At 55.9% G+C, this 24,558-nt stretch overlaps 7 protein-coding genes across 7 annotated transcripts; 3 read left to right on the top strand and 4 right to left on the bottom strand.

Moving 5' to 3' along the window:
• Positions 1–709: 709 nt before the first annotated feature.
• On the top strand, positions 710–1,898 carry EsH8_V_000662 (uncharacterized protein; the record flags this gene model as incomplete). The annotated part of the gene is made up of 2 exons (XM_083273178.1): positions 710–727; positions 786–1,898. The coding sequence occupies 2 exons, from the start codon at positions 710–712 to the stop codon at positions 1,896–1,898; spliced, it is 1,131 nt and encodes a 376-aa protein (XP_083125893.1).
• Positions 1,899–2,510: 612 nt separating this feature from the next.
• EsH8_V_000661 (methionyl-tRNA formyltransferase) lies at positions 2,511–4,011 on the top strand (the record flags this gene model as incomplete). The annotated part of the gene is made up of 4 exons (XM_083273177.1): positions 2,511–2,778; positions 2,858–2,928; positions 2,982–3,097; positions 3,150–4,011. 4 exons carry the CDS (start codon positions 2,511–2,513, stop codon positions 4,009–4,011), a joined length of 1,317 nt encoding a protein of 438 aa, XP_083125892.1.
• Positions 4,012–6,723: 2,712 nt separating this feature from the next.
• EsH8_V_000660 (uncharacterized protein) lies at positions 6,724–7,653 on the bottom strand (the record flags this gene model as incomplete). The annotated part of the gene is made up of 2 exons (XM_083273176.1): positions 6,724–7,027; positions 7,124–7,653. The coding sequence occupies 2 exons, from the start codon at positions 7,651–7,653 to the stop codon at positions 6,724–6,726; spliced, it is 834 nt and encodes a 277-aa protein (XP_083125891.1).
• A 2,664-nt stretch (positions 7,654–10,317) lies between these two features.
• Positions 10,318–12,756, bottom strand: EsH8_V_000659 (FAD-binding domain-containing protein; the record flags this gene model as incomplete). Its single annotated transcript, XM_083273175.1, has 1 exon — positions 10,318–12,756. The coding sequence occupies one exon, from the start codon at positions 12,754–12,756 to the stop codon at positions 10,318–10,320; it is 2,439 nt and encodes an 812-aa protein (XP_083125890.1).
• A 2,539-nt stretch (positions 12,757–15,295) lies between these two features.
• EsH8_V_000658 (hydroxyisourate hydrolase) lies at positions 15,296–15,724 on the top strand (the record flags this gene model as incomplete). The annotated part of the gene is made up of 1 exon (XM_083273174.1): positions 15,296–15,724. One exon carries the CDS (start codon positions 15,296–15,298, stop codon positions 15,722–15,724), a length of 429 nt encoding a protein of 142 aa, XP_083125889.1.
• A 658-nt stretch (positions 15,725–16,382) lies between these two features.
• EsH8_V_000657 (uncharacterized protein) lies at positions 16,383–16,910 on the bottom strand (the record flags this gene model as incomplete). The annotated part of the gene is made up of 2 exons (XM_083273173.1): positions 16,383–16,771; positions 16,829–16,910. 2 exons carry the CDS (start codon positions 16,908–16,910, stop codon positions 16,383–16,385), a joined length of 471 nt encoding a protein of 156 aa, XP_083125888.1.
• A 3,494-nt stretch (positions 16,911–20,404) lies between these two features.
• EsH8_V_000656 (uncharacterized protein) lies at positions 20,405–21,863 on the bottom strand (the record flags this gene model as incomplete). The annotated part of the gene is made up of 2 exons (XM_083273172.1): positions 20,405–20,589; positions 21,224–21,863. 2 exons carry the CDS (start codon positions 21,861–21,863, stop codon positions 20,405–20,407), a joined length of 825 nt encoding a protein of 274 aa, XP_083125887.1.
• Between the last annotated feature and the right edge of the window lie 2,695 nt (positions 21,864–24,558).

Below are 24,558 nucleotides of genomic sequence, written 5' to 3'. Positions count from 1 at the left end.
TTCTCAGCAGTCAATGTGGACTAAGAGGCTTCTGGTCTCCGTAATCGAATTATAACTCGCTACACAATAGGATATTGTTGAATTTGCAGACGAACTCTTCCAGCCCCACGGACATGTTCTCAGGGAGCCCGTGTAATAGACCGAAATATGAATCGTTGTTACGCGTTCAAACTTGAAGGTCACATTGGATGAGCGAGCGAGCCTATCATTCTAATCATGCTATCGTTTTGATGGTGCCGCTCTAAGGCAATATTCAGACCACACGGCAAGTTCCGGCATGCACTAGTTTACTTCAATCAATTGAATATCTATTTTATTTTGAATATTCTGGAGCAACGGACTTGCAATCCATGATGTTAAGGTCATCCAGGGTTGCAGTTTGGAGGATGTTATGCATGTAGAAGGGGTTCTGGTGCCCCCCACCTACCATATTTGGCTATGACGCCTACGAGTGCTTAACGCGACTTCATGCGTTCCACACGCGACTGTGAAACCACAACTTGGCCGATGTTAGCACGCTGCTTCTCCCTCGTACCTAGATAGCGACGGAAGAATCGCCATCCTCGCGAATATATCTTCGCGCAGGTCGCAGAGAAACCTACGCGATGAAAAAACACCCTCGCATCGCCGAATCCTCCCGACGACGACGCGGTCCTTTTGGCTGACCTCCATTTGCCCTACGGCAAGACCGTCATTGTGCCGCGGGACCATGACGCTACCACCTTCGGTCTGTACTTACCAGCAACAAGACCTCCGAATCGCCTACTGACTTAATCTCATGGCAGACACCTACACCCCGTCGATTCCTCCTCTCGAAGAGGCCGCCGGCCTCACAGCAACAAACACCGGGCAGCGGACCGCCCGCCTTTGCCAGCAGCCAGCGCTTCCAGGCGACGCCTCGCTTCGCCCCACCGTCGTCGGCGCAGCGGCCGCCTTCGACACCTGTCTTCCCAGGCACTCTCCGACCGTCGCGGCACAGAGATCCCATTCACGATGCTTTGGACAGCTCGCCGACGGATGCGCCCGTCTTAGCGACGCGGTCGGCAATAGGAAATGGGACGCAGAGGCAGAATGAGAGGATAGAGATTGATTCGGACAATGCAAGCGATTCGCAAGAGGAGGATGAGACGACCCAACTGCCGCCAAATGCTTTCAGAGTGAACGACTCAATCGAAATCGCGTCGGAGCCCCCTAGTGATTTCCAGAATGGCATTGAAGAGAGGACCCCGAAGAGGAGGAGGATTTCGATTTCGCCAGCGTTGAGTTGGCACGATGACGCCCAAGAGGAGACAATGATTGGCCTGCAAGAGGAGGATACAATGCTGGAAGACGACGAGGACGAGGAGCTTCCTGACGCGAAGGAAGAGACTCCCGTCGACCTCGATGCCTCCCAGATGGACGATGACATAGGCCCCCGCAACCGCAACGAAGGAGACGTAACCAAAAACCAGCCGACCTTCCATCGAGCACCACGTTTCAAAGTATCAGAAGCCGAAGCCGCCCGTCAAGAAGGTCTACCGGATGCATTCTCACCGCAGCGGCGCGGCGCAAAGTACGTCGCGGGAGGGCTCGCGGCAGAGCTACAAACTTGGCTGGCGGAAGTCAAGGGGTGGAGTGGCGGTGATCGGCCTGCAGACCTGGTCATGACAATAGTCATTGATGAGGTACGCCCTGGGAGCAGGATGTATCTCGTCAGGGGCCGTAGAATCGTGGGGGACGATGACGTGAGGGAGGAGATTGCGGCGCGACTTATGTTGGCTGGGGAGGGGCGACTCACCGGCTTGGGCCAGAAAGCGCCCGTGGTTGTTGGGAGCAGTATTGCGATCTCTCAGCCTGCGTGGGAAATCGTGCTGGAAGGGACAAGATGGATTGTCGCCTGCGAGTGGGCTGTATCATAAACAAACTCGCCCCGAAACATACTCAACCATACCAAAAAAAAGTTAATCCAAACCCATAAGAAGACTTTCGAAATCAAAATGAATATCATATGGTCTTTTAAAAGAAACTTCACCCTTGGAGCCATTCTTGGTGCACCTCATGGTTGAAGTATGAGTGCCCGCAAGAGTGCCCGCAAGACCCCTACAGCTCAGCTCAACCTGCGTTTCGCTGCTCGTTTTACCAAATAAATCATAGTCTTATTCTAACAATTATAAAAGCACTGAGAACCCCCCATCTCATGGAAGCATTTAATTTCCTACTGACTATGAGACAAGAAGTTCACTCAGTTCATCTTTTGTGTCATGCACTGTTTAACGCATAAAACGTACAAGCGTATATGCGATTTTGTGCCCTTAGTTTTCGCACCGGTGTTCTTATTCGTTGAAAGGACGCGATGCTCCATAATTCTTACCCGTCACGCATGGCTCGCGTGTGTCAGCAGGCGATGCAAATGCAGCTGCAGCCTATTGTCCGGCGACGTGCATGTCGGTCAAATATTTCAAACATACACGATCCAGGCCCATTTTATCTGAGGCAATGTCATACGATCACTCACTGTGACTCTTGACACAATGACGTGGCTGGCCCTCCGACCAGCCGCCTTTGCGCGGGTATCAGCCGGCCTTGCATGCCGGCGGCCGGGTCTACGACTGTACTCGGCCATCGCCGGCGCCCCGGACCCGCTCCGGATCCTGTTCTGCGGCTCCGACGAGTTCAGCTGTGCAGCACTGAGCGCGCTGCACGCCGAAAAAAAGCGGAATCCGGAGCTTATCGAGTCGATTGACGTCGTTGTTCGACCGGGCAAGTTGACGGGGAGAGGGATGAAGAAGATTCGTGAGGGTATGTGCCTTGACCTGTGCCTCTGCCGTGGGGGTATGAGGGATGAGTTGTGCGAACCTGAGCTGATGGCGGGTGGCAGTACCTCTGAAGAACTTAGCTCAAGATCTCACACTACCGATTCATGTGAGAGACACATTCACCGGATGGCAGGTATAGTAGCTTCACATCCTTTAAACCACTCTGGGACATGCTAACATGGATAGCCGGACAACAACATCAACCTTATCATAGCCGTTTCATTTGGTCTCTTTGTCCCCCCGAGGCTCCTCAAGCAAGTGAAGTACGGTGGGCTCAATGTTCACCCGTCACTTCTCCCAGAGTAAACCCCTTTCTATCCACTTGGATTACACCGCCACTAACACCGCCTCCAGCTTCCGCGGCCCAGCGCCCCTCCAACACACCCTTCTCCAACGGCGTACTCACACAGGCATCACCCTCCAGACTCTTGACCACAAAACATTTGACCACGGGACCGTCCTCTCCCAGACGTCGCTCCCCGGGATCCCGATCCCTGAGAACTGCACCACGCAAGGCCTGCACGACATCGTTACTCCGCTTGCCGCCGAGATCCTCGTTGACGGCCTCCGCCGGGGTCTTCATGTCCCGCCAGTCAAAGACGTCGGCTGGCAGCCCTCAGAATCAGAACAGCAGAAGCTCTGTCACGCACCCAAGGTGACGAACCATGACCGCCAAATGAACTGGGCAGACTGGACCGCCGACGACATTGTCACGCGCCAGCGCGTCCTGGGCCCGGTGTGGAGCTCGGCGTATCATCACGACAGCAAGAAAGTCATGAGGCTCAAGTTCGGGGACCTGCAGGTTGTCGAGCGGCCCGCTCATATCAACAAGTTTTACAGGCGGGCTTCCCAGCGCATGGCAGGGAAGCTTGATGCGGAAGACGTGCAAAAAGAGGATTTGGAGGTCAAGTCGATTGTCTGGGCGTGGCAGCCAGAAGGCAAGGCCCAAGATCGCAAATCGTGGACCGGGCACAACATCCCCTACTTTGAGGATGAGGACGGCTGCAGCATTCTGATCCCCACTGCCCGAGGCAGCTGCCTGAAGGTCCCGACAATCACGGTCGAGGGTTCACGGGCTAAGCCCGCTGTGAGGGCGGTTTCAGGCTTCGGCAAGGTTAATAATGACAACGACGAGGGCGACAGCAAGTCTGATGACCTTGGCTGGGGAGAGATGATGGTATTTGACCTGGGGATTGGAGACCTGCTTGATCTCTAGAATCTCCGAGGTTGGTCCATTTTGGCGTCGAGAAATTGCTGCTGCAGCGTGTACAATAGAGAAAGGAACAACGCATTGACGCTGGATCTCTTTGGTGAGAGCTACCATTGTAATATAGTGTTTATCATAAAGACATCGATTACTTGCCTGAGTTCGTCCGAAATACTCTGCTGCCATAATCACGTTTGTCAGACGAGACTAGAAAAAGTTACTTGATGGCTCACCCAATACTCCGTGTAGCGGTGGATAGATCATGTTTTTGGTCAAAGTGATAGCCAGTTTACTACATTCCGTATCTAACTCTCAAGTATCGGGCGATTTTTGTTAAAAAAACATGAGCATGCCCTCAGTGGTCAAAGTTCGTACATTATATGCACATAATGACAGACCAAGGGCGGGTGAAGTCCAGATACCTAAATGAATTTTCATTAACACAATATGCCTGTGGTCTATTAAATAGAGACAACCAAAGAGCGGAATCATCTACTGCCTTCCTGGTGTTTTGGCCTATGGTTTGAAGAAAGTAATGATATAGCGCGCCTTCTATTCCTGGCAACTGCCCCTACTCACCTCGTGACTGCACTTTCTCCTTTCAAACTGCTACAAAAGGGAAGGCGTGAGTTCCAGCTCCTTCCCTCATTCAATATACCCCATGGCTTGTCTGGAACATATCCTCTTGCTATTCCTTCTTCCATATTTACCTTTGCCATTACCTTTCGCCAAACACCAAAACCTGTTGGTGTTGTAAGGTATTTCGAACCCTCGTCGGGATTATACAAGCGAAACAAATTCAACATTGAGGCTGGCGACTTCAGAAAAGCTTTCCAAATCCTGTCGAAGAGCCCTCTGGATCAGCCCACCTTCACCAATCGATCTTGACCACATTGAGGTCGTCATGGAATTCCCCGAACCATTTGGCAGGGTAGCTGAAACCTTCAACAGAACGCCTGAAGATGAATCGCCTTTGGCATTCTGCCATTTGAATTCCGAAGAGACCTTGACGGAGACTAAACTCTTCAGAGCTCAGGCTGAAGAGCAACAGAAAGAGGAACGCCGCAATCGACACATCCGCTCATGTTCTCCTGAAACCCAGCAGACCGGCCAACGCGTGCCAAACCCCAAGTCATCCGACATTACTTTGAAGGCAAATCATTCAAATCCTCTACAGAGCTCGTGGCCCCCGGCATGGCCCAATGATGCCGAATTTCGTCAATCTCGATCAACTGCCCCGCCACGTCGCTCTAACCCTCCCAACCTAAGTAACTATTCTCAAACAGTTAAAGGCCGGCCATACTCTTACAAAGCTATAGCAAACGATGTCAGCAACTTTGAATGCGGCAAAAGCTCAGCAAACAATGACAAGGGATCGGCCGGCCTCGCGTCTGCAATGGAGCACTATCTTGGAGACACCGACGCAATTGCCCAGGACAATCCATGTCTTCCTTTCAGTATCAGAAGCACGCCTTCCTGGTCTGTATTGACCGAATCACCTGAGCCTTCGACTGAAACTCTCGCCAAAGTTACGGAGGAGGACGTCATTCATTATCGTACACCTTCGCCTCCGAGAGCCTCGCATCGCACGGCCCCTCCTCCCCGAACTCCCGAGCCGGAAGCAAAAGTGCAACGCCGAAGACTTAGCAACCGACGTTCACGTAAGCCCAGAGCTGCAACGCGCTGGTCCCCAGTTGCACCTTGGTCCCCGAACCGAAAGGCATCCTTCCATTATTCTATGCAACAGCTGATTGCTTCCACCACTCGCGGCACGGACATCAACAGTGGCCTCTTCGAAGTCAACAGCGATTATTTCGACTTTTAGGGCAACTCTGGTTTCCCAAAGGAGCATGGCTCCTTCCAAGATACACGCATCATATCGGCCACGTCAATTTTGCTTGGGATGTTTTTGTGGAATTCGATTCAACTTCATAGGTAATGTTTTGAGTAATCATCAACATCGCAAACCCTCACTGACGGTTTAGACATCATCTAAGCCAATCGCTCCAAGGTGCTAAAACGCTTGGTTTAGGATCCTTCAAGAATGGGTTCTTGAAATTTTCAGCATCAGGAGATTCTCTACGTTAACTGCTTTTCATTACACTGGTTCAGTATAAACCCAAACCTTGAATTTCCATGCGCGGGGGCTGACATAGAGCACAGGCGTTTTGATACTTCACATTTCATGGGACTTAAGATACCCCTCATCCTCGATTACGGGTTGCATTACGATCTTCACCCCTACTTTGACTCTAGCCTGATCTTTTCGCGGAAACTCAAAAGCTTCGGCCAGGTTCTCTTGGAAGAAGAACGCATCTTAGAGATACACCAAGGGATCACCAGTGTCTTTGGATTTGGTCTGATTGAATCGGATGGCCCGGACATAGATCACAATTCAACGACCTGGTAACGACTGTAACTTGAAATTTTTTTCTCTTTGCTCTACAAACACATTACTCTCAAGCCACTCATTACTTATGAATATAATCATAGCTTGGAGCCCATCTGACGTTAGACTGACCATGTCAGGTCCACGTCGAGTCATCCGAATGAGTGAAACACTAAGATGTAACCCCAGCTAATCGAACTTGCGGTTTTGTACAAGACGCGCGCATATACCAACGCTGTAGCGAACGACATCGGACTCCCCCGCGTTGTTACTTGAGACCGACGACCAACCAGGCCCAGTAAACAAGTTACCACTCGTTTCTGCCCACAGATTTACAGCATCAAGCCGATGACAACGCTGATAACGGCAGCGAAGCTGACGGCACCGGCAGCTCTGACGCCAGCAGCGCCGCTGTCGATACCGTTGCCGTTTTTGCTGGTGCCGGAGCCGGAGCCGGAGCCGCCCTTGCCGCTCTTGAGTTGCTGGCAGAAGCCCATAAGAGTCGAGTTGTTCATCATCTCATTGAGCTTAGCCTCCTTCTTGGCGGCCTTGGCCTTGAATGCCTCAATCTTGGTGGCGTTGTTCTTGAACTTCTCATTCAGGGCAGTGTCGTTCTTCGACAGAGCAACGAGCTTGCTGTTGAGGGCGATCGTGGTTAGCCGATGATCTTTATGTCAACTCATCCATGGGCTCCAGCGCCAGAGGATGGTTACTTTGCCGGAGGGGACTTACTTCAGCTTGTTCATCTGCTTGCACTCTCCCTTCTCGGTGCGAACCGAGCAGTACTGGAGCAGGGTTGTGTTCTTCTGCAGCTCACCGAGCTTGGCCATGCCGTTCTGAGCGATCTGCTTGAGCTTGTCGGCCTTGGTGGCGTTGTTCTTGGTAACAGCGTTGAGAGCGGTCTCGTTGGCAACCAGCTTCTCCAACTTCTCCATGCCGGTCATGTAGCGGCACTGTCCGTTTTCGTGCTGGACCGCGCGGATCCCGTCACAGGCTGTCATGAGAGTCGCATTTTGCTTGGCCTGGTCGAGCTTGGGCTGGACCTCGGCCGCCTTCTTCTTGATCAGGTCGATCTTGGTGGCGTTGTTGTGGGTGACCTCGGCCAGGAGAGTGTCGTTGGCGGCAATCTTGACCAGCTTCTCGCCCTTCAGGAATCGCTTGCACTGAGCTTCTGTCGAGTTGGAGTTGCGACCTCCTCCGTGGCCGTCCTTGGCCAGGACGGTGAGGGAAAGAAGGGGCATGAGGAGGAATGAAAGCTGCATGTTGGCGGTTTGGTGGTGGGGAGGGGGCTGTTATGGGCTGGTGATGTGTAACAAAAGGCGGTCCGGCCGCAGTAAGAAAAAAGTCAAGTAATAGAAGGGAAGGGATATGGATGAGATGACCGCGGGGTGCAGAAACGTCAAAAGAGAAGAGATCGAGGAAGATGTGGCCAAGTCTTATACCAAACCCTCCCTCCCGCACCCCACGCGGAACTGGCACCCACAAACGCCCACCCGGCTCACCACCGTCCGTGGATACTCGTCCCATCTCGAGGCTACCCTCCATCGACGGCACTCGCACGAAACCGACATACCAAACGCACACTGAACACCAAAATGGCTGCCCGCCATCCAACGAATCGCCCTTCAGATGGCATGTCTCACCCCCCTCCTCCGCTACGCGGTGCCTGGCCGACTGTGTCCACTCACATGCCGTTTCGCTCCTCGCTCTCTGCTCTCTCTTCAGTAAGTAGACGGCTCGCAACTGTACATGGAAAGGCAAAATGAACAAAAGCCAAAAATACAGAGAACCCTTGCCAGCAGACCTGGGTTACCCTCGACGACGCAGCATCGGTCTGGCTCGAGCGCCGTTCCTCTGGCGCATATGTTTGAATTCGCGGCAGCACTTGCCGTCGACACGCCTTATTCCCATGGTTTGAACTTGCAGCCATGCGTTACGGAAAACCGTGATCATCTACATTCCGCCGTCGTTACACGCTACCAGCCTTACGTGTCCCTCGCTCGGAAAGTGGGCGGCGCTAGATTTCAAGAGTGAAGCATCACGGACTCTGGCCACGAAAGGAGGTTTCTTTTTCCAAAGTGGACAGAGAAGAATTGCCTGCGGCAGGAAGATGCCGCATGCACGACGACGAGAATTTCCTCCACCAACCGGTATCTTTAGTGCATCAGATGAGGCTCAAACGGCTTGTTTTGGCAGGCCCCCTCTTTCTCCAACGTCGACCCTGGCACCCACGCATTGCCCGTTTCAGACCCCCAAGCCCGGACGCGACGAAACACTGCTGATCGATCGACAGTACGTCCAAAACCATGGAGAAATCATGGACTAGCCCATTCTTGGCTATTCCGGCATTCTGGCGCTCTTTCCAGGGCGGCCAGGGTGGGAGCCATATGCGTGGTGAACGCACCCCTCTTTTGTTCACTCGTCGCTGGCCCAGATACTGACGACTCCATTTTTGGACTACGGCAACGTCCAGTTCCAAACCTTACCAGGCCCCCAAGCTCTGGAGGCAGGGAGGTCAATCAGGCGCGCCAAGACGTCGAGGGCGCGATGTAACGGGACGAGCGACAGCAGATCCAAACGCCCATCCCGCTTGCTCTTGCCTATTCATTACTCTACGCCCATTTCGGGGAGGTCGACTGACTAGACTAGCGTAGATCGGCGAAGGCGTCTTGGCGGATGCGGCTCAATGCATGCCATCACGGTCTTGGAGTCTCGAGTTGAATATATCGTCCGCTCGACCTACGAATGCACTTTAGATGTGTGCTTCACAAAGGGTCAGGTGTATAGCGTCCCTTTGTTCTTGGCACTGAAAACCGTCCAAGGTGTCGTGCCAATGTCGGGATAGGGGAAGGAAGGGGACTGTCCTGCTTCGACGACGAGGCTGCGTCATCTGGCCCTAGGGGCCCAAACAGCGGTCGGGTTGTTCTCATTTCATCTTGAGCATGGCGGCGGGGTCCGGTGTCGTCTGGAAAAAGCTTTGTGTGTCATCCATTTGTCGTCGTCGTCGTCGTCGTCGCCCCTCGTCTCGCATGCCGCCTGGCTGCATCGGTCCTCGCTGCCGCTTCGGCGAACAGGACATGTGTCGTCCGCCATCGGTTGAAGCGCCAAGAGTGGCCAACTTGTCGCCCTGTCCAGACGACAATTTCCCTTTTAGTTATGGCTGCGTGAAGCCGCACTTCCGCTTCCCGCATGCCGCGCGATGCAGCTCCAGAGGTCCGTGGTGCAGCCGTTCGTTCCTTGGCTTCTCGTCATCTCTACTTGCCTCTGGTTTCCTCCAAGTATCGCTCCTCTTCGCCACCAAGTTTCTATACCGACAATGTATCAATTACTCGAGCCGGAAACGGGGCACATGCGATTTCACCGGTACACCAACACACTCGTACACCCATTCAGTCACCCAGTCACTTACTCATCGCGGGTACAAACAACCAAACCCCTTTCGGTACGCAAGGCGAGACCAAGACAAGACGTGTGTCAAGTGGGAACGAGAGCGACTCGCGCAAACCCCTCGATCCTTGTTCAGCCCGACGGAGAAAAAAAATATTGAAGGGCCCAACTGGAAACACCAACGTGATCCGGGATCATGGGTCCATCGGCAAGAATGGAAAAACGGGCGACCGAGGCATGGAAGAGAGGAGGGCAAAGAGAGAAAAGAGGAGGAAAGAAAAAAGAATCATCTCTTTACGCTGAACCGACCCGCTCGCTCGCTCGCTCCTCGCCGCCCTCAGGGCGAGAGTTCCGACGGATGGGGGGACGACTAAAGTAGGCTTACACGGTTCAAACTTATTTTACATTAATAGGATTCGTCGCCAATCCACGTCAGCGTCGGAGATGGGAATCAAGAGTCGGGCCTTTCCCCGGCATCCCTCTCTCCTTTTCCTCGCCGGCGCTCCGACCAGGCCCCCAGTGAACACCCTTTCCCCTTTTTACCCAAAGACCTCAATCATGAAATGGTATTCGATCTTGCTCCCGTCGTGCCGCCCCCGCACCGTTAGCTGCCGGCACTTGTCTGCCAGGATCTCCCCGACAACCGGCGCTCCGCAGTAGAACACTCCGACCTTGAGCTCCTCGTCCTCCTCCTCCACCGCCAGCCTGCCCCGGTCGTTGTCGGTTCGGGTGGTACCGCCGCCGCCGCCGCCGGCACCATCGCTGCTGTTGTTGCTGTTGTTGCCGCCGCCTCCCTGTTCCTCCTCCTCCGTGTGACCCCCTCGATCCCCAACGCCGCGGATATCCTTGGCGTTCATGTTCTTCCTCTTGCTCGCCCGGAACCTCCGCATGTCCTCGTAGTGCTTGTCGAGAATGGCGTCAAAGTCGGGCCGCCCAAAGTGCGTCGGGTTCAGCAGGCCCGTCAGCGGGCTCTCCGGGTGCTCGTCGGTGCGGTGCATCTCAAGCAGCCAGCGGTAGACGTGGGTGACAATGTCGCGGCGCTTCTGCGTTACGTGCGTCGAGACGCGGATGTCGAGGTGCTGCGACGGGCCCTCGCTCGCGCGGTGCCAGTCCTGGCTGCGCGAGACCGAGTTGAGCAGGTCGGCGATCCAGAGCAGGTAGTTCCTGTCGCGGACCGTCCAGTGGAAGTCGACGCGGCGGTAGTCCTCGGCGAAGGTGTAGGCCTCGCCGGGGTTCGGCGGCTTCGAGGGGTCGTTGCCGTCTGGGGCGGCGGCGGCGTCGGCGGCAGCTACCGCCCCGGAAGACTCCTTTCTCTCGCCGCTGCTGGCCTCCTTCTCCGTTGTGACGGTGGCCTCCGAGTCGTGGCGGTGTTGTTGCTGGTGTTCGTGGGCATGCGTCGGCCCGCCGTGCTCCTCGTCGTCCCGGGCCTGCAGGTCCGCCAGGATGCCCGAGAAGGGCGTGACGCCGATGCCCGACCCGACGATGATTGTGTGGCTGAAGTCGTAGAACCTCTGGGCCGGGGCCCCAAAGGGTCCGTTAACGCCCACTTCGATCTCGGCGGCGCCCGAGTCGCCCCCCAGATCGCGCAGCCTCCTGGTCCAGTTGCCGTCCGTCTTGATATGCAGCTGGAACTCCCTGCCGCGGCAGATGGAGACGGTGAAGGGGTGCCACTGGAAGGCGCCGAGCTCGGGCACCTGCAGGAAGACGTACTGCCCGGCCTGGTACTTCCAGATGCGCTCGCTGGGGATCGTGGCGGTGATCTCGACCGTCTCGCCGTCGAGGACGCGGAGGGTGGCCCGGATCCGGTGGAAGCCCGTGCCGACGCGGATGACGCGCTCGGCGAGGACGAGCAGCGTCGGGAAGGCGAGGAAGTAGCCGAACATGGGCCACTGCAGGAGCCCCGCGGTGCCGTGGGCCATCATGAGGCCGATGATGGGGTACATGAGCAGGTGGGCGAGCTGGAAGACCTCGTAGTTGCGCTTGCGCACCTGGGGCAGGCTGAGCAGGGCCAGGGTGTAGAACAGGCCGAGGGCCGTGAGCCCCGTGAAGCCGGGCAGGGAGCGGACGTACTCGACGTAGGGCCGGGGCACCATATCCGGGCCCAGGACGTCGGCAACGCGGTCCTGGTTCTCGGGGCGGCTGCCGTGGTAGAAGGAGCCGGTGAGGTGGCCGACGGCGTGCAGCGACGCGAGGGCCAGCGCGACGACCGAGATCTTGATGTGGAAGGCCTGGCTGAGGTCCCAGTTGACGAAGCGCGAGACGTGGTAGGAGCGGCGCAGGAAGGTGGACAGGTAGCGCGACATGCTGAGGATGAGGAAGAAGAAGGTCGGGTAGAGCATGCCGGCGCACGTCTTGGCCATGACGACGCCCCAGCCGAAGGCGGCGCGGTACCGGGTCTGGGTGACGTACTTGACGCACTGCCAGACGCCGAAGGCGAGGGTGAGGCCGGCGACGAGGCCGAGGAAGGCGATCTCGGGCCCGTGGACGGCCCAGTAGGCGCGCAGGCGGCGCCAGGGGCGGAGCTTGCGGACGTAGTCGCGCTGCGAGGCCTCCGAGTCCTTGTCCTGCTTCAGGGAGGGGATCTTCCACTCGCGGACGCGGGCGGCGAAGTCGGCGCGGGGGATGCGGTGGGACCGGCTGCGGGCGTCGGCCTCCGGGTCCGAGTTGGTGCCGGGGTCGGAGCCGGCGAGGCCCATGATGCTGCGGAGGAACTCATGGCGGAGGCGGTTGCCGTCGGCGGAGGGGTCGGAGGAGGAGAAGTCGTGGGGCGTCTTCTTGAAGACGTGGCGCGGCTTGGCCTGGCCGCCGCTGTTGTCCGGGGCGAGCTCGTCGTGGGCGGCGTCGAGCTTGGACTCGACCTCGGCGTAGTCGATGTAGCCGTCGTCGTTGTGGTCGAGGTCGTCGAGGAAGGAGTTTATCTCGTCTTCGGTCAGGTACTGGACGCCCTCTTCGGGGTTCGTGACGGGGTGGTCTGCCATCAAGGGTCGGGGTCAGTGAGCCCGGGCAGCTTCTGGTTCTCTCTCGATTGCTTGGGACGGTTTGCTTGGGAGAGGGGAGGGCGAGAGGGCTCTCCGTCTATGGATATGACCATCACGAGAAAGAAAGGCATGGGGGGTTGGGGAGCAGGCGGTCATTGTTATTCTGTTTTTTTGTAGAGCTATGGGTACAGGCTACTGCTACGTGGTGCGCTCATATTTCTCTTGGCTACGACTTGGCGGTGATTTCCTTTTTTTTGGTGTTTATTAGCCTTGGTGGTTTTCTGGGGGGGGGGGGATATTTCCCCCTCCCTCCCGTTAATGAATGGTGGACCGCGTTTGCTGGCTGTGCCATGGTACGTCAGCCAGGGACGAGCCAAGCTTCTTGGTGGTTTGGCGCGGCGGCGCGCAATACCAAGACCGCTTGCCCGGCAGCGAGCCCGACGGCGGGCTCGCTCAGGGTGAGATCATCATTCGGTCTAGGGCCTTGGGAGAAGGCGTGCCGCGACGCGGGCGGCAGATACCATGGGGGGTGGTCCAGGTCTGGACGTGGGGATGTGGTTGGGTCCAGAGGTCTGGGCCTTTCTTCGCTCACGGGCGTTGGTTCAGTCTGCGTCTGGCCGCCGAAACTCGAAATTTGCAGGTTTTGTTTTCTTCACCAGGTGGGAGGGAGGGGGGCAGGGAGAGGGGGATGATGGGGTTCTTTTTTTGTGGCTCACTGCAATGCCATGCAAATTGGCCCCCTTCTTGGCTTTTTCTTGGGTTCCCTTTGGCAGGTGGGTTTTTGTTTGGTTCCTGTTGTCGTTGACGATGAGAGCTCTTCACCAGGGATGTCCAGCATTCCGTCACCATCTCCTGTCAAATGCAGAAACCGTGATTGGGTTGATAGCAAGGTTCGGGGCCCCGATAAGATGGCTCGGGCTTGGCTGTGCGAAAGCTTGGGAGTGCACGGGCCAATGACGTATATGTCGGGTACGCGAATTGGAAAGCTACCTACCTACCCCCCGACAAAGACACTCGCCGCCGGTTCGGCGACAGAGAGGCCCCCAAGGCCCTGCCGGGGGCTCCCGTTCAGGGTCCGGCGGCATGTGCCGACTCGTCTCTGGCCCCCCTCCACCCATCACAGTCGCGCCCCAAATTATACACTAGAATCCATCGTCAAAGGACGGGAATTCTCCCTCCTTTCCTGGAATAGCATGTTGGTCAGTACAAGTCGTCCTGGCTGCCTTATTTCGGCATTTGCCTAGCGTTTGCGCCGTCCCGGAGGATTCCCCTCATCGTGCCGTGTCACCTCACTCACTACTACCCCCCTCTTCCCTCCATGTGGCTCTGCCCACCACTCCACCGTCACCAAAGAATGCGCCTTGTGCGTAGGACTTCTGCCGAAGCTGACGGGCGCCGCGTGTGTCACCAGTCCCCACGCCCACCCGTCTCTCTCCCTCACTTTTTCCCTTTTACTCAGCGTAGGACCACCGTCCCCTATCTCTTGAAGAGTTCTATTTTGGTCCAATCCTCTCAGCCCACGAGGGACCCGCGGGGCTTGTTTTTGCCCTTGTTCGGCCAATGCGTGTACCGGTAGAGCTGACGCTGTACGTGGGGAAGGTCAGGCCAGGGCCGACGTGGAGCGACTGCTGCCTTTATGTCTCGTGCTGTCTTGTCAGTCAGCACACGCAGGCACCCGCGAGAGAAAGAAAGAGCGAGAGCGGTGAAGATGAATGGTGGCTGTGCGCGTCTGCCTTCACCATGGACTCGTGTGCATCCCCAAGACACATTGGCTCGGCCACCCTCCCGTCTCGAGAAAATGCCAGAAAACGAGCTCGTAGGTGCAAAACCCGGGAGCTTGTCCAAAAGTCCTAGAGTCCTGGGGAGAGCACCACAGGTGATTAGACCAGCAAATGGTACGCGCCGGGGAGGGGCCTCCACCGCCGCAGCCCTGGGACCCCATCCCCGCATCGCAGCCCGGCGGCCTGCGACGGACGCCTGCTACCGCTATCGAAATTGGGCCCCTCTTACGTTCTGTGGAAAAAAAACCGCATGTCCCCAACCGCCATGAGATAATTTTTCTTTTAATAATATAATAAAGACCTGAATGTCCTTTCTTCTGTATTGAATCTGAGGAAATTGACAAGGAAGAAATAAACAGTAACTCAATTGGCCCCCAATCGAGAATCAGTCCATCCCCCACACCCCTGTTCAGGGACCAAAGAGACAGCGAGAAAAAGGGTACCACCCCGCCAAGCAAACGACCACCACCAACCTGCACCGTACCCACCACGCCCAATTTACCCCGCCATCATCGCCGACCGGGGAGGGGAGGGGGAGCCTCACGTCTCACACCAGCCCGACGAAGCTCAACCCAACATCACCTCACCTCGCCTTGCCTCGCCTCACGTCGCCTCGCCTGGCTTCGCTTCACCACCTCCCAAATAAAAGGAGACGAAGAAAGGCATCCCGACATCCGAACACAATAAATTAAAAATAAAATAAACATATACACATATAAAACAACACCAACCCAAAAGGAAACAAACACACAACAAACATGGCCTCCCCGACAAAGGACCGCATAACCTGCCACGTCCTCGACACGGCGGCCGGCCGGCCGGCCCGGGGCGTCCGCGTCCAGCTCTCCACGGCCGCGACCTCGTCGCCCTCGGCCCCCGGCGCCCCCGGCATCCTCAAGGAGTTCGAGTCCCTCACCGACGACGACGGCCGCGTCAAGGCCTGGCTGCCCTACTCGTCCGCCACCGCCTCGGGCGAGGTCCCCGTCTACACCCTCGAGGACGTCCTCGGCGAGGTCAAGGGCCCCTCGCGCTGGACCCTGCGCTTCGACACCGCCGCCTACTTTGGCGGCGAGGAAAACACCTTCTTCCCCGAGGCCGTCGTCGTCTTCACCGTCCAGGAGGGCCAGCACTACCACGTGCCCCTGCTCCTCAGCCCGTACAGCTACACCACCTACCGCGGCAGCTAGGCGGTTCCGCGTGTCGAGCCTGCCACGGGGGAAACCCTACGGAAAGGGGGAGGAGCTATGGCATTGATTTGAGTTCCAAGTTTACGTACGGATCACGCTGCGAGGTGAAAACACTCGAGATGGATGCAAGGATGGGTGTGCACTTTGACAGTATTCACGAGCATGCAGGGAAGAGAGAGAGGGGGAGAGAGAGATCTAAGATATCCAGTGCGCAAGAATCTTGCTACTTTTAACGATAGAATTATGTTGACTGCTAGTAAGCGATAGTGCTCGTCGTCACCCTTAGGTTGTTTTTGGTCCTCGTGAGATCGTTCGTCCCTGCCTCCATAACTGGCTTCGACGATGACGATAATCCCCGGGGTTGAAAAAGGAAAGGAAAATAAAAGTCCCGCGTGAGACCGTTTTGCAGTCGTCCCTCCCAATGCTCCTGAATTCCTGTCCCATAAACCAAACCGCCGGTAAAGCCCAAAACCCCGTTCCCGTTCTCAAAAAAAGACTCAAAAAACAAAATACTAAAACTCCGCGCTTGTGCTGTGTTGTCTGTTTGTACAGTTTTCGGCCGTGTCATCGTGTGCGGCACATCGTTTTGATGAATCACCACCGCCTAAACTCGTGACTCTTCGCTATCGTGTCGTGGAGGTTGCCCTGCCGTCTCGCTCTACTTGCGCCAGCCAAGCTTCTTAAGCAGGCTGCCCCTCCGTGGGCTCTGTGCTGATGTGACCGGCGAGAGGTCTCCGCCGCTGCGAGAGAGAAAGCTCTCGGCACCGTCCTTGCTGAAACGGCCCGCGGGCAGGCTGCTCTCGCTGGCGTTGGAAGGTGCGTCGTGGTCGAGGAGGGCCGACTCGTGTGCTTCGGCCAGAGTTTCGCTGCTGTACAATGCGGCCATTTGCGGGGTGAGTACGCCGTGGCTGATGGTGCGCTTATGCTTGTTGTGCAGGAACGAACGCCGTGTGCGGGCCATCACTCGGTTGGAGCTGATATCATCTTGCGAGATGACGGCGTCGGGCGACAGGTTGGCGTCGGGATGCGGCAACGTGGTGTTGCGTTCTAAGACTTGTCAGTGCTGAACGGATTTAATCAAACAGCAGGCAGGGGGGAACTCACCTCCGTTGAAGGGTTCAGGGAAGCCAGTGTCCCGAAGACTAGCCTGGCTCTTGGTGGACGGGCTTCGTGGTGCGTTGGTCATTGTATGAGGCTCTGCAAGTAGAGATGCGATCTTAGTTTATTGTGGGGGAACGGTGCAGTAGATCGAGTAAAAGTGTGGTACGAAATGAGGCGGATCGTAGCGGGGGTCTGGGGCTTATATTCAATGGAATAGTGTCGGGTGTTGCAGCAGGTGTGAAGATGGGGAGATAAAAAAGAAAGAGAGACTGCTCTCTTGGAAAATAGGCGGCAATTATCCCAGAACCGTATGTTTGGGGAAACAAAGACGGGAAGGTGGAAAGCAGAACAGGTGAGACGTCGACTGGCTTGTTCTCGACCAGTCGGTTGTGAGGTTGCCGTGTGATCCTTTAGCGTCTTGGGCAATTACGAATCCCCTCCCGAAAAAGGCGAGACCAGTTAATGAGACCAGCAGGCCCAGGAACGAGACGAGAGCAGTAGCGGCGATAGACAAATAGGAAGAAGGCGAGACTCCGCACTTGTAATAATCCCCTCTAGGCACCTCAACAACCGCGGGAATGGGGCGAGAGAGAGGGGGGGGGATGGGCACGGTATTTAGAGCAGGTTGCAGACGAGGTCAAGAGGTGGTGGGCGGGTGGCCACTGGCCCATGCTTTTGCTTTGCCGCATCTGGCTATACGTAACGTTGTTCCGTCTCTTGGTTTTCTGTGCGCGTATTGACTTGTGTTTCTTGTTGGCCCTCGCTCCATCGCTGCTCGCTCGGGCTCGGGCTTCCGGTTGCAAAGGCAGGAGAAGAGAGGTGAGCGAGCCGCGAAAGATGACTGGCCGCAGCAAGCAGCAGTGCCAACGGGTGGCAGGGGTGGACAGGGGAGGGTGAGGCGGGGGAACAAAAGAAATGGACCGGAAGAAGCGCACAGCCAGAGCACTAGCTCGCCCGGAAGTACAGATATTTTGCTTGTCTGCAAATAAATGCCTGAGAACCTGGGATGACCTGCATAAGGAACTCGGCCATGCAATGCACACACAGAAGTTATGACGATTGGTGTTTGGCTGTGACATGTTCCGAACTCTGATCGTGCCACATCATTCCATTGTCGTGGGAACTTCCCAGCCGCCCCAACAGAAACGACGAGAAATTATGGACAGCAAGAGAAAGAAAAAAAACCAGAAAGAAAAATTGACTGGGCGGAGGAGGCTCTTGGTCTGGGAAGCACGGGTGTCCCGGCGGCGGAGGACGTTTCCTCTTTGCTGGTGTGTGGGAAAATGAGTGGAGGGCGAGTGTTCCGTGAGAGACGGAGTGGGTTTGGAAGGAGATGCCGGAAATGGAGCTTGGGAAAGACATGGGAAACATGTAGACTGGCATGGGCTTACCTTGGTGGCGGGAGGCTATTGGTACGCAGCGTGCCGGTATTCCGCTCGGTTGGGAGCAGAGCGTCAGCGGTGGAACGTGGAACCGCTGGAGTCCTGAGCCTGTCTTGGAAGGCGGTAGGACGGCGGGGAGTCTGGGCAGCGAGCGCAGCGGGAGCGGAACGGAGATTGGAAACGCTCTGGGCCAAGCGCCCTCGGTTTGTCGACTTGGATATAGGGTATGCGACGAATGGCAGAAACTGAATGACGAAGTCGAGGGTCCTGCGGTCCCCACTGAACAAGCGTGCGGTAGGGGACTGGCTGGTCTGCGGAAAAGCAAGGCGTAGAGAGATAGAGTCTTGTCAAGAGGTTTCTCGAAGCCGAACCGGTTTGCGGGGGAGCAATCGTAGGTGGTAGGTGGTAAGTGGTAGGTAGGACAAAGCTAGTCAAGATGCTTGAGATATTGGGGGAGAGAAAGAATCGCGAGTGCAAAGTGGTTTTGCCGTCGTAGTGGTCGTCGACGTCGTCGTCGTGGGCCCGTGATTAAGAGTTGGCGGGCGTCGTTATGCTGGAAGTGGAGAGAGATGATGACATTCGGTGGCCAAAGTTCCTGCAAATCGTGACCGGCGGGAGGGCGGCATCCCCGTCGTTTATATCCTGGAGTGGCATCGGCCAACCAGACTCTCCTGCCAACTCGAGGTATAGACGATTGATCAGTGATCACCGGGTAGAATCTTGGGGCCGGCCAGGTGAACCCCGAAGGTCGGTCATATCCGTCCACGGCGCAGAGACACTTTACCCTTCTGGGAAAAGACAAGTTTGGGCCGCCGCAGTCATGGTTCAAACGAATAAAAATAAAAATAAAGAAAAATGACCCCCAGACCCATCAGATCGCAATGGCAGGTGGCCGGCAACTGCCGTGACGTTTACCTTCCCGTCGACTCATGTCACTCACGGACATGACATGCCCTCCCAAAGTAAGATATAGATTGAAACAAAAAAAAAGCTTTCCTTTGCTACTGGCTATCCACCCTGCCCAATGCCCACCATGGCCGTTGGGGGGGAGCCGCTACTCATGTGCCGTAGAAACCTGCCCAAAGAAAACGACGATTCGTACTCCCTCGAAAGCTTGTTGAGGTAGTTTGGTGGTGCAAAACCCCCCTTCACCGCAACCGAGAGTATCCGGGTCAATCCTCACCTCGTTCCAGTGATTAGCGTTCCGATGATCCAGCGATGCCAATCAAACGACGCCGTGGGCTCGACAAGCCGCCCGGCGGTCGCAGTGTCTCGCTGCTTGTCTCCTCACTGGTCCAGCGTGACAATTCGAGCAGACCAACACCCAAAAAAAATGTCGCTCATGACTTCCTGACCGCAGGCGGGTTTTAGCTCTGTCGTCCAGTCCCCAAGCCTCAACCGGTCCACGTTTGCCCTATCTTGGCAAGCCTACCCCGGCTCAGCCCAACCCGCAGCGTAGTGTGCTCTACATGGCGTAGTAGTCGGTAGTAGCAAGGAGGGGACACACCTAGGTAAATCTATCTATGCTTAGGGGGCCTTCATTTCCCGATAGCGACCTGGATCGGAACTAGAAGCAAATCTTCATTCCAAAAAGTGCCTTATTCGAGGCCTGAGCACCTGCTGATGCTACGCTGCAAATGAACAAGACCCGGCCGAGCCTGCCCCGCGGCCCCAACACTCCACCCTGAGCCTCTGCGCCTTCCCCTGGCAGCTGTACGGATACACTACGAATAAACCTTCCCTCGCTGAATCAGTCGTGCCCCCTGTCCATGTCTCTTGGGGTGGTTCTCTGTCTCTTTGCAAGTTGGAACAGTCGGCACCAGGGCAAGCTCCAGCAAAGCGCTGACCAGGGGGGCGGCGGGGCTCACCTGAGGACCCTGACGACCTGAGGGACGAGTGGAGGAGACAGCTGCGCCTTGCCCGTCATTGGCCAACGGGACCCCACGCCACAGACGAGTGGGCCGCCATGATGCTCCCATTGGCCCGCCCTATGATGCATGCCCAGAACAGCCACAGCATTCGCGTTACGCGGCCTCCGGTCTTGCTCGCCCTTCAACCACACGTTCGCCAAATGTTCGTGGAATCATCGCTCTGCTACTGGACAAGGAAGCCCGGGGGGACCGGTCATCTTGAGCCCCCCTCGCTTGGGAACAAACTTCTGCAACGAGTCTATCCGCTTGCCACCGTCACCCCCTCCTCATGATGGATCTTCCCAGGCAAAGCCCCGCCCCGTAGCCGTCGGCCTCTTACGTCCACGAATCCCGTCGCCGCCGCCGACGGCTGCGAACCACCCGTGCTTTTCCGCCTGCCTTTGTTCTTGCCCTTCGGTGATTACCTTGCTGCCGACGGGAACCTGGAGAAAGCCCTCGCAGCCAGAGAGTCCTGGGAAGTGGAATGTTTTGTCGCACCTTATCTGCGCAATATCACACCGCCTTTGAGTGCAGATCACTGCCCAGAACCTCCGTCGGCTGCCGCTGTCTCGGAGTCAACCCCACGATTCGTCCCGATCGATGGGCTCAACTGGCATGCTGTCCCCTTTCGGCCCAAGTGTCTTGGGAAAGAGTGCAAAACGAACCGCCATATCCAAGCCACAGCGTCAGCAATTGCATTCCCGCCTTGACATGAAATAGCTCTTGATTGGGGGCTCCTTCAGCTGACCCGGAGCCTGGACCGCTCCGGTGCAGCTCGGGAACCCCTTCGGGCATGCGGCATCTCAAGTGCGCTGCCCGAAATCTCTCCCGTTCCTCTGGTTAGCCTCTTTAAGCTTGAAGGACATGAAACCATGTGCATTTGGAATGCTTGTGGGCCGTCCTACCCTACCCTTAGTCTTGCACGGCTTCGCCAGGGGCCGAAATAAACCCGCTTCGTGAGTCCGAGCTGGTCCCCATCGTCTGTCCTAAATCAATCTGACAACATTGCGCCACGGCACATCCCGATAACCCCCTGGATCCTCTCCATCATTACTTGGACCGACCTGCTCAAAACCACGCTTCTAATCCCCTACCAACAGATTTACCATGGTGGTATAGTGCGCTACATAGAGGCACGTCTCTGAATCGTGCCGCCTCTTGGCGCATCATGAACAGATGCCCGTGCTGCATTTGTGGCACCTGATCTGTCCCCGTTCCTTTCTCAGGTGCCAGAACTCGATTGGGTTCTTGCACGATTGCCACGGGCAGTTGCCCGAGATCCACTTCTCGTGGGAAGACCAGCCTGATTGCCTTGAGGAAGTCCTCGTTGAGGAGAAGCTCCGCCCTGGTCAGGTCTATGGCGAGCTCGCCGCAGCACTTGGGCACCGATCGAGACCCCTGGATCGACGAGCGGAACAGCTTCTTGAGGCACCGTTCGCACATGCTGTGGCCGTCCCCAACGTAGCGTATGGTAATGCCTCGCGCCGCTGCTGAAGCCCCGCAGTTGTCGCAGGGGTTGTTCGACGTCGGCGTCCCGCCCCGCGGCTGCTGGCCTCCCGAGCCTGGACTTGTGAACGGAGACGTGGAACGATTGACAGTCGCCGGAGGCCGTGCTGCTGGTTGGGGAGCGCTTGCCCCGACATTTACTGGCTGTAAGTTGTTGCTGCTATTGTTATCGATGAACTGCCCAAAGCCCATTGGCCGAGGTTGCGGCTGCTGGACTGTGAAGTTCAACTGCATAGGCATGGTCGGCGGGACTAGGCCGGTCACTTGAGACCGTGCCCCTTGCTGCTGAGGGTTCCTTGATGGGCCATTCCCGGGACCTGGATTAAAGTCGAATACAGGCCTGTTGGGGTGATTGTTCATGGACGCAGCCATGCTTTGCCTCTGCGCCGTCAGGCCTGGAGGCGCTGGACAACTTTCTGTTGATTCATCGCTGTAAAGGGGTTCTTGAAGTTGACGCTGCCGCTTTCTCCCAAACAATGTTGAGTTGAGTTTGCCCCATCCCAGTGGTGGTGGTATTGTTAGCGATGGGAGCTCGAAACAATATTCCCCCAGCAGTATTCGGAGTTTTGCGGCCTTGGGAATCATTCATCCAGCTGTTGTTCATAGGTGTAGGCGCTTGGTGTTGAATTGCCCCGGTAAACTTCGCGGTTCCGGAGTTTTGATGTTGAGCTGGCCCCTGAGCTATCGCAGGAGCCTGCAACCGGTTCGTACCAAACATGCCCATGGCCGGGCGAGGCTGCGGCGCAACGGCAGGTGGGGCATTCTTGTTCTCAAGGAGTTGGACTTGGATGGCATCGATTTGGAGTCTCATGCTATTGCTACTAACCAACGAACCAGCCAGGGCATTTCAGCCTTGAACAAGCAAGCGGACAAGCCGCAGCCTTTCGCATCAACTTACTGAGTCGCGCCGATGACCGCCAGATTCGGGAGACCAACCGCCATGCTCGCCCCCTTGAATGACAGATCCAGCCTCCTGATATGCGCCTCCAGCTTCTTCCTCAGCTCCTCCACTTCTTTCCTACCCCCCAAGGGCCCAGAGCAGGGCCCCCAGCTTCCCCTCGTGCCGGGACTGGATCGCGGTGCCTGCCGGTGTGACGAGCCCCACGACGCTGGCAACGGTTGACAGCGGGTCCGATATAGTCGGGTCTCGGGCATGGCCAGGCCACCACGAGGACGAGACAGGCAGCGGGATGACGAATTCCCAAGATTCTTTTATCTGACATGCGCGAGGGAGGGCGGAGTTGGGCCTGTGAGCAAGCTACATATGGGGTTTATGCGACGGTCCAATGAGGCGGCGGCGGCGGCTGACCAGGGATCGAGGTGCCGTTGCATGCAGCGCAGCCTGACTTTGAAAGGGGAAAGCCTTGAAGTCGAGCAGGGCATGCCAATTCGGAAGCTGGGATGGAACAGCATCTCGGCATTTTTTGATGACCTGACGCCAACACAACTCTGGCGAGAGCTATGTGGCAGAATGGGGTGACAAGAAAAGAAAGTCTAGACGTAACGTCTGTGGTGGTGATGTTTGTCACCCTTGTTGAGCACGGTTACCGGGGGTAGGTAAGTTGTTTGACGGTGTCGTTTTCAAGCTCGTTTTCAACTACCCTCTAATACCGTTACGTTGAACCGTTTCGTTGTGGAATAAGTGAGACTCATGCGACATCTAGTGTAGAGGACAACCATACTCTTTCGGAACTAAGCGGGCTGCCAACCTACGACGCACTTTAGGAACTCTTGAAGCAGGATGGGCCGGTTTCTTTTATGGATATGGCTCATCATACATGCTCATTGTTGGTGATACCCAGAACATACGGTGGGCAGGTAGTATAAAGCTAAAGGGGGAGTGGTAAAACTTGAGTTTGAAGACTTAGAGCTTGACTACATAAGCCATGGCTTTGAGATATAGAGTATCCAACATTTAACCGCGTAGAGAAAACCCGACTGGTTAGTACGGATAATAGACAAACGTCCAAACCCTCCCAATGGGTAGTAAGTTGAGATGTGCATGTTTAGTGGTTCTAGAGTGACGGGGTGCACACAACCATCTACATACGGTCTTGCCGTTTAGAAACGCATATGAAAAACGACAGTGACTTGAATTAACAAGTTAAGCACCCAGTCTCTAAGGCAGAGGCTTTTGGTGACTATCCCCGGAAGGCCACGATGGCAGCCAGGTTGCTTTTCACCTCGTGTTGTCCCAGATACAGACTGGCGCCGCCGATCTGTGAGTGCGCCTTGAACCCTAAGCCGCTAGGTTGAATTAACTCCATAAACTGATTGGCAAGACAACTGAAGCTTTCACCCTACACGAAGTAGTCTCACTGCCTATGTCGTCAAACAAGCATAGCCTCGAGCAGCTTTCCATGACATAAATACCAGGCATTATTATGTTTACTAGACACCAGAGTTGTAGGCAATAATGCTACGTAACAGAGAATGTCGTATCAACCGGCCAAAATGCGGGCAGGCGGCCAGGCAGCGGGAAGTAGCAGCAGCGGAGCCCGGGGATTCTACCTCCGGGCTGCCATCCGCGATATCTTCACTGCTGCTACCACTACCAACATTTTCCTTCTTTAACTTACACAGACTAGAACTAGCTTGCGAATATATGGTGATATACATTGAATTACCTACCCGTACGGGTATCCCTGTGATACTAAGAGAAAACTACTAATTCTGGCGGCTTTAATTTGATAACAGTACGTCTAGTGCCAGTTTCCCCGTCCAAATTCCGATGAATTTGGCACCATCCGAATAAAAAAATAACTGAGAAACACACTGGATCCATTCAAAACCAAGTGTAATCAATATTGTCAAGACCGCGTGCGATGCGCAGCAAGGTAGATGCATTCGAAACCGTGAATATCTAATACCTGTGTTGACGGATGGCTTTCTTGTTTGAACATTGCACTTAAATGGCAAGAAATTTATGACCACA

The sequence above is a fragment of the Colletotrichum jinshuiense genome, chromosome 5 (assembly GCF_051148585.1).
Source record: "Colletotrichum jinshuiense chromosome 5, complete sequence".
Classification (NCBI taxonomy): domain Eukaryota; kingdom Fungi; phylum Ascomycota; class Sordariomycetes; order Glomerellales; family Glomerellaceae; genus Colletotrichum; species Colletotrichum jinshuiense.
This window is presented reverse-complemented; position numbering and strand designations above follow the sequence as displayed.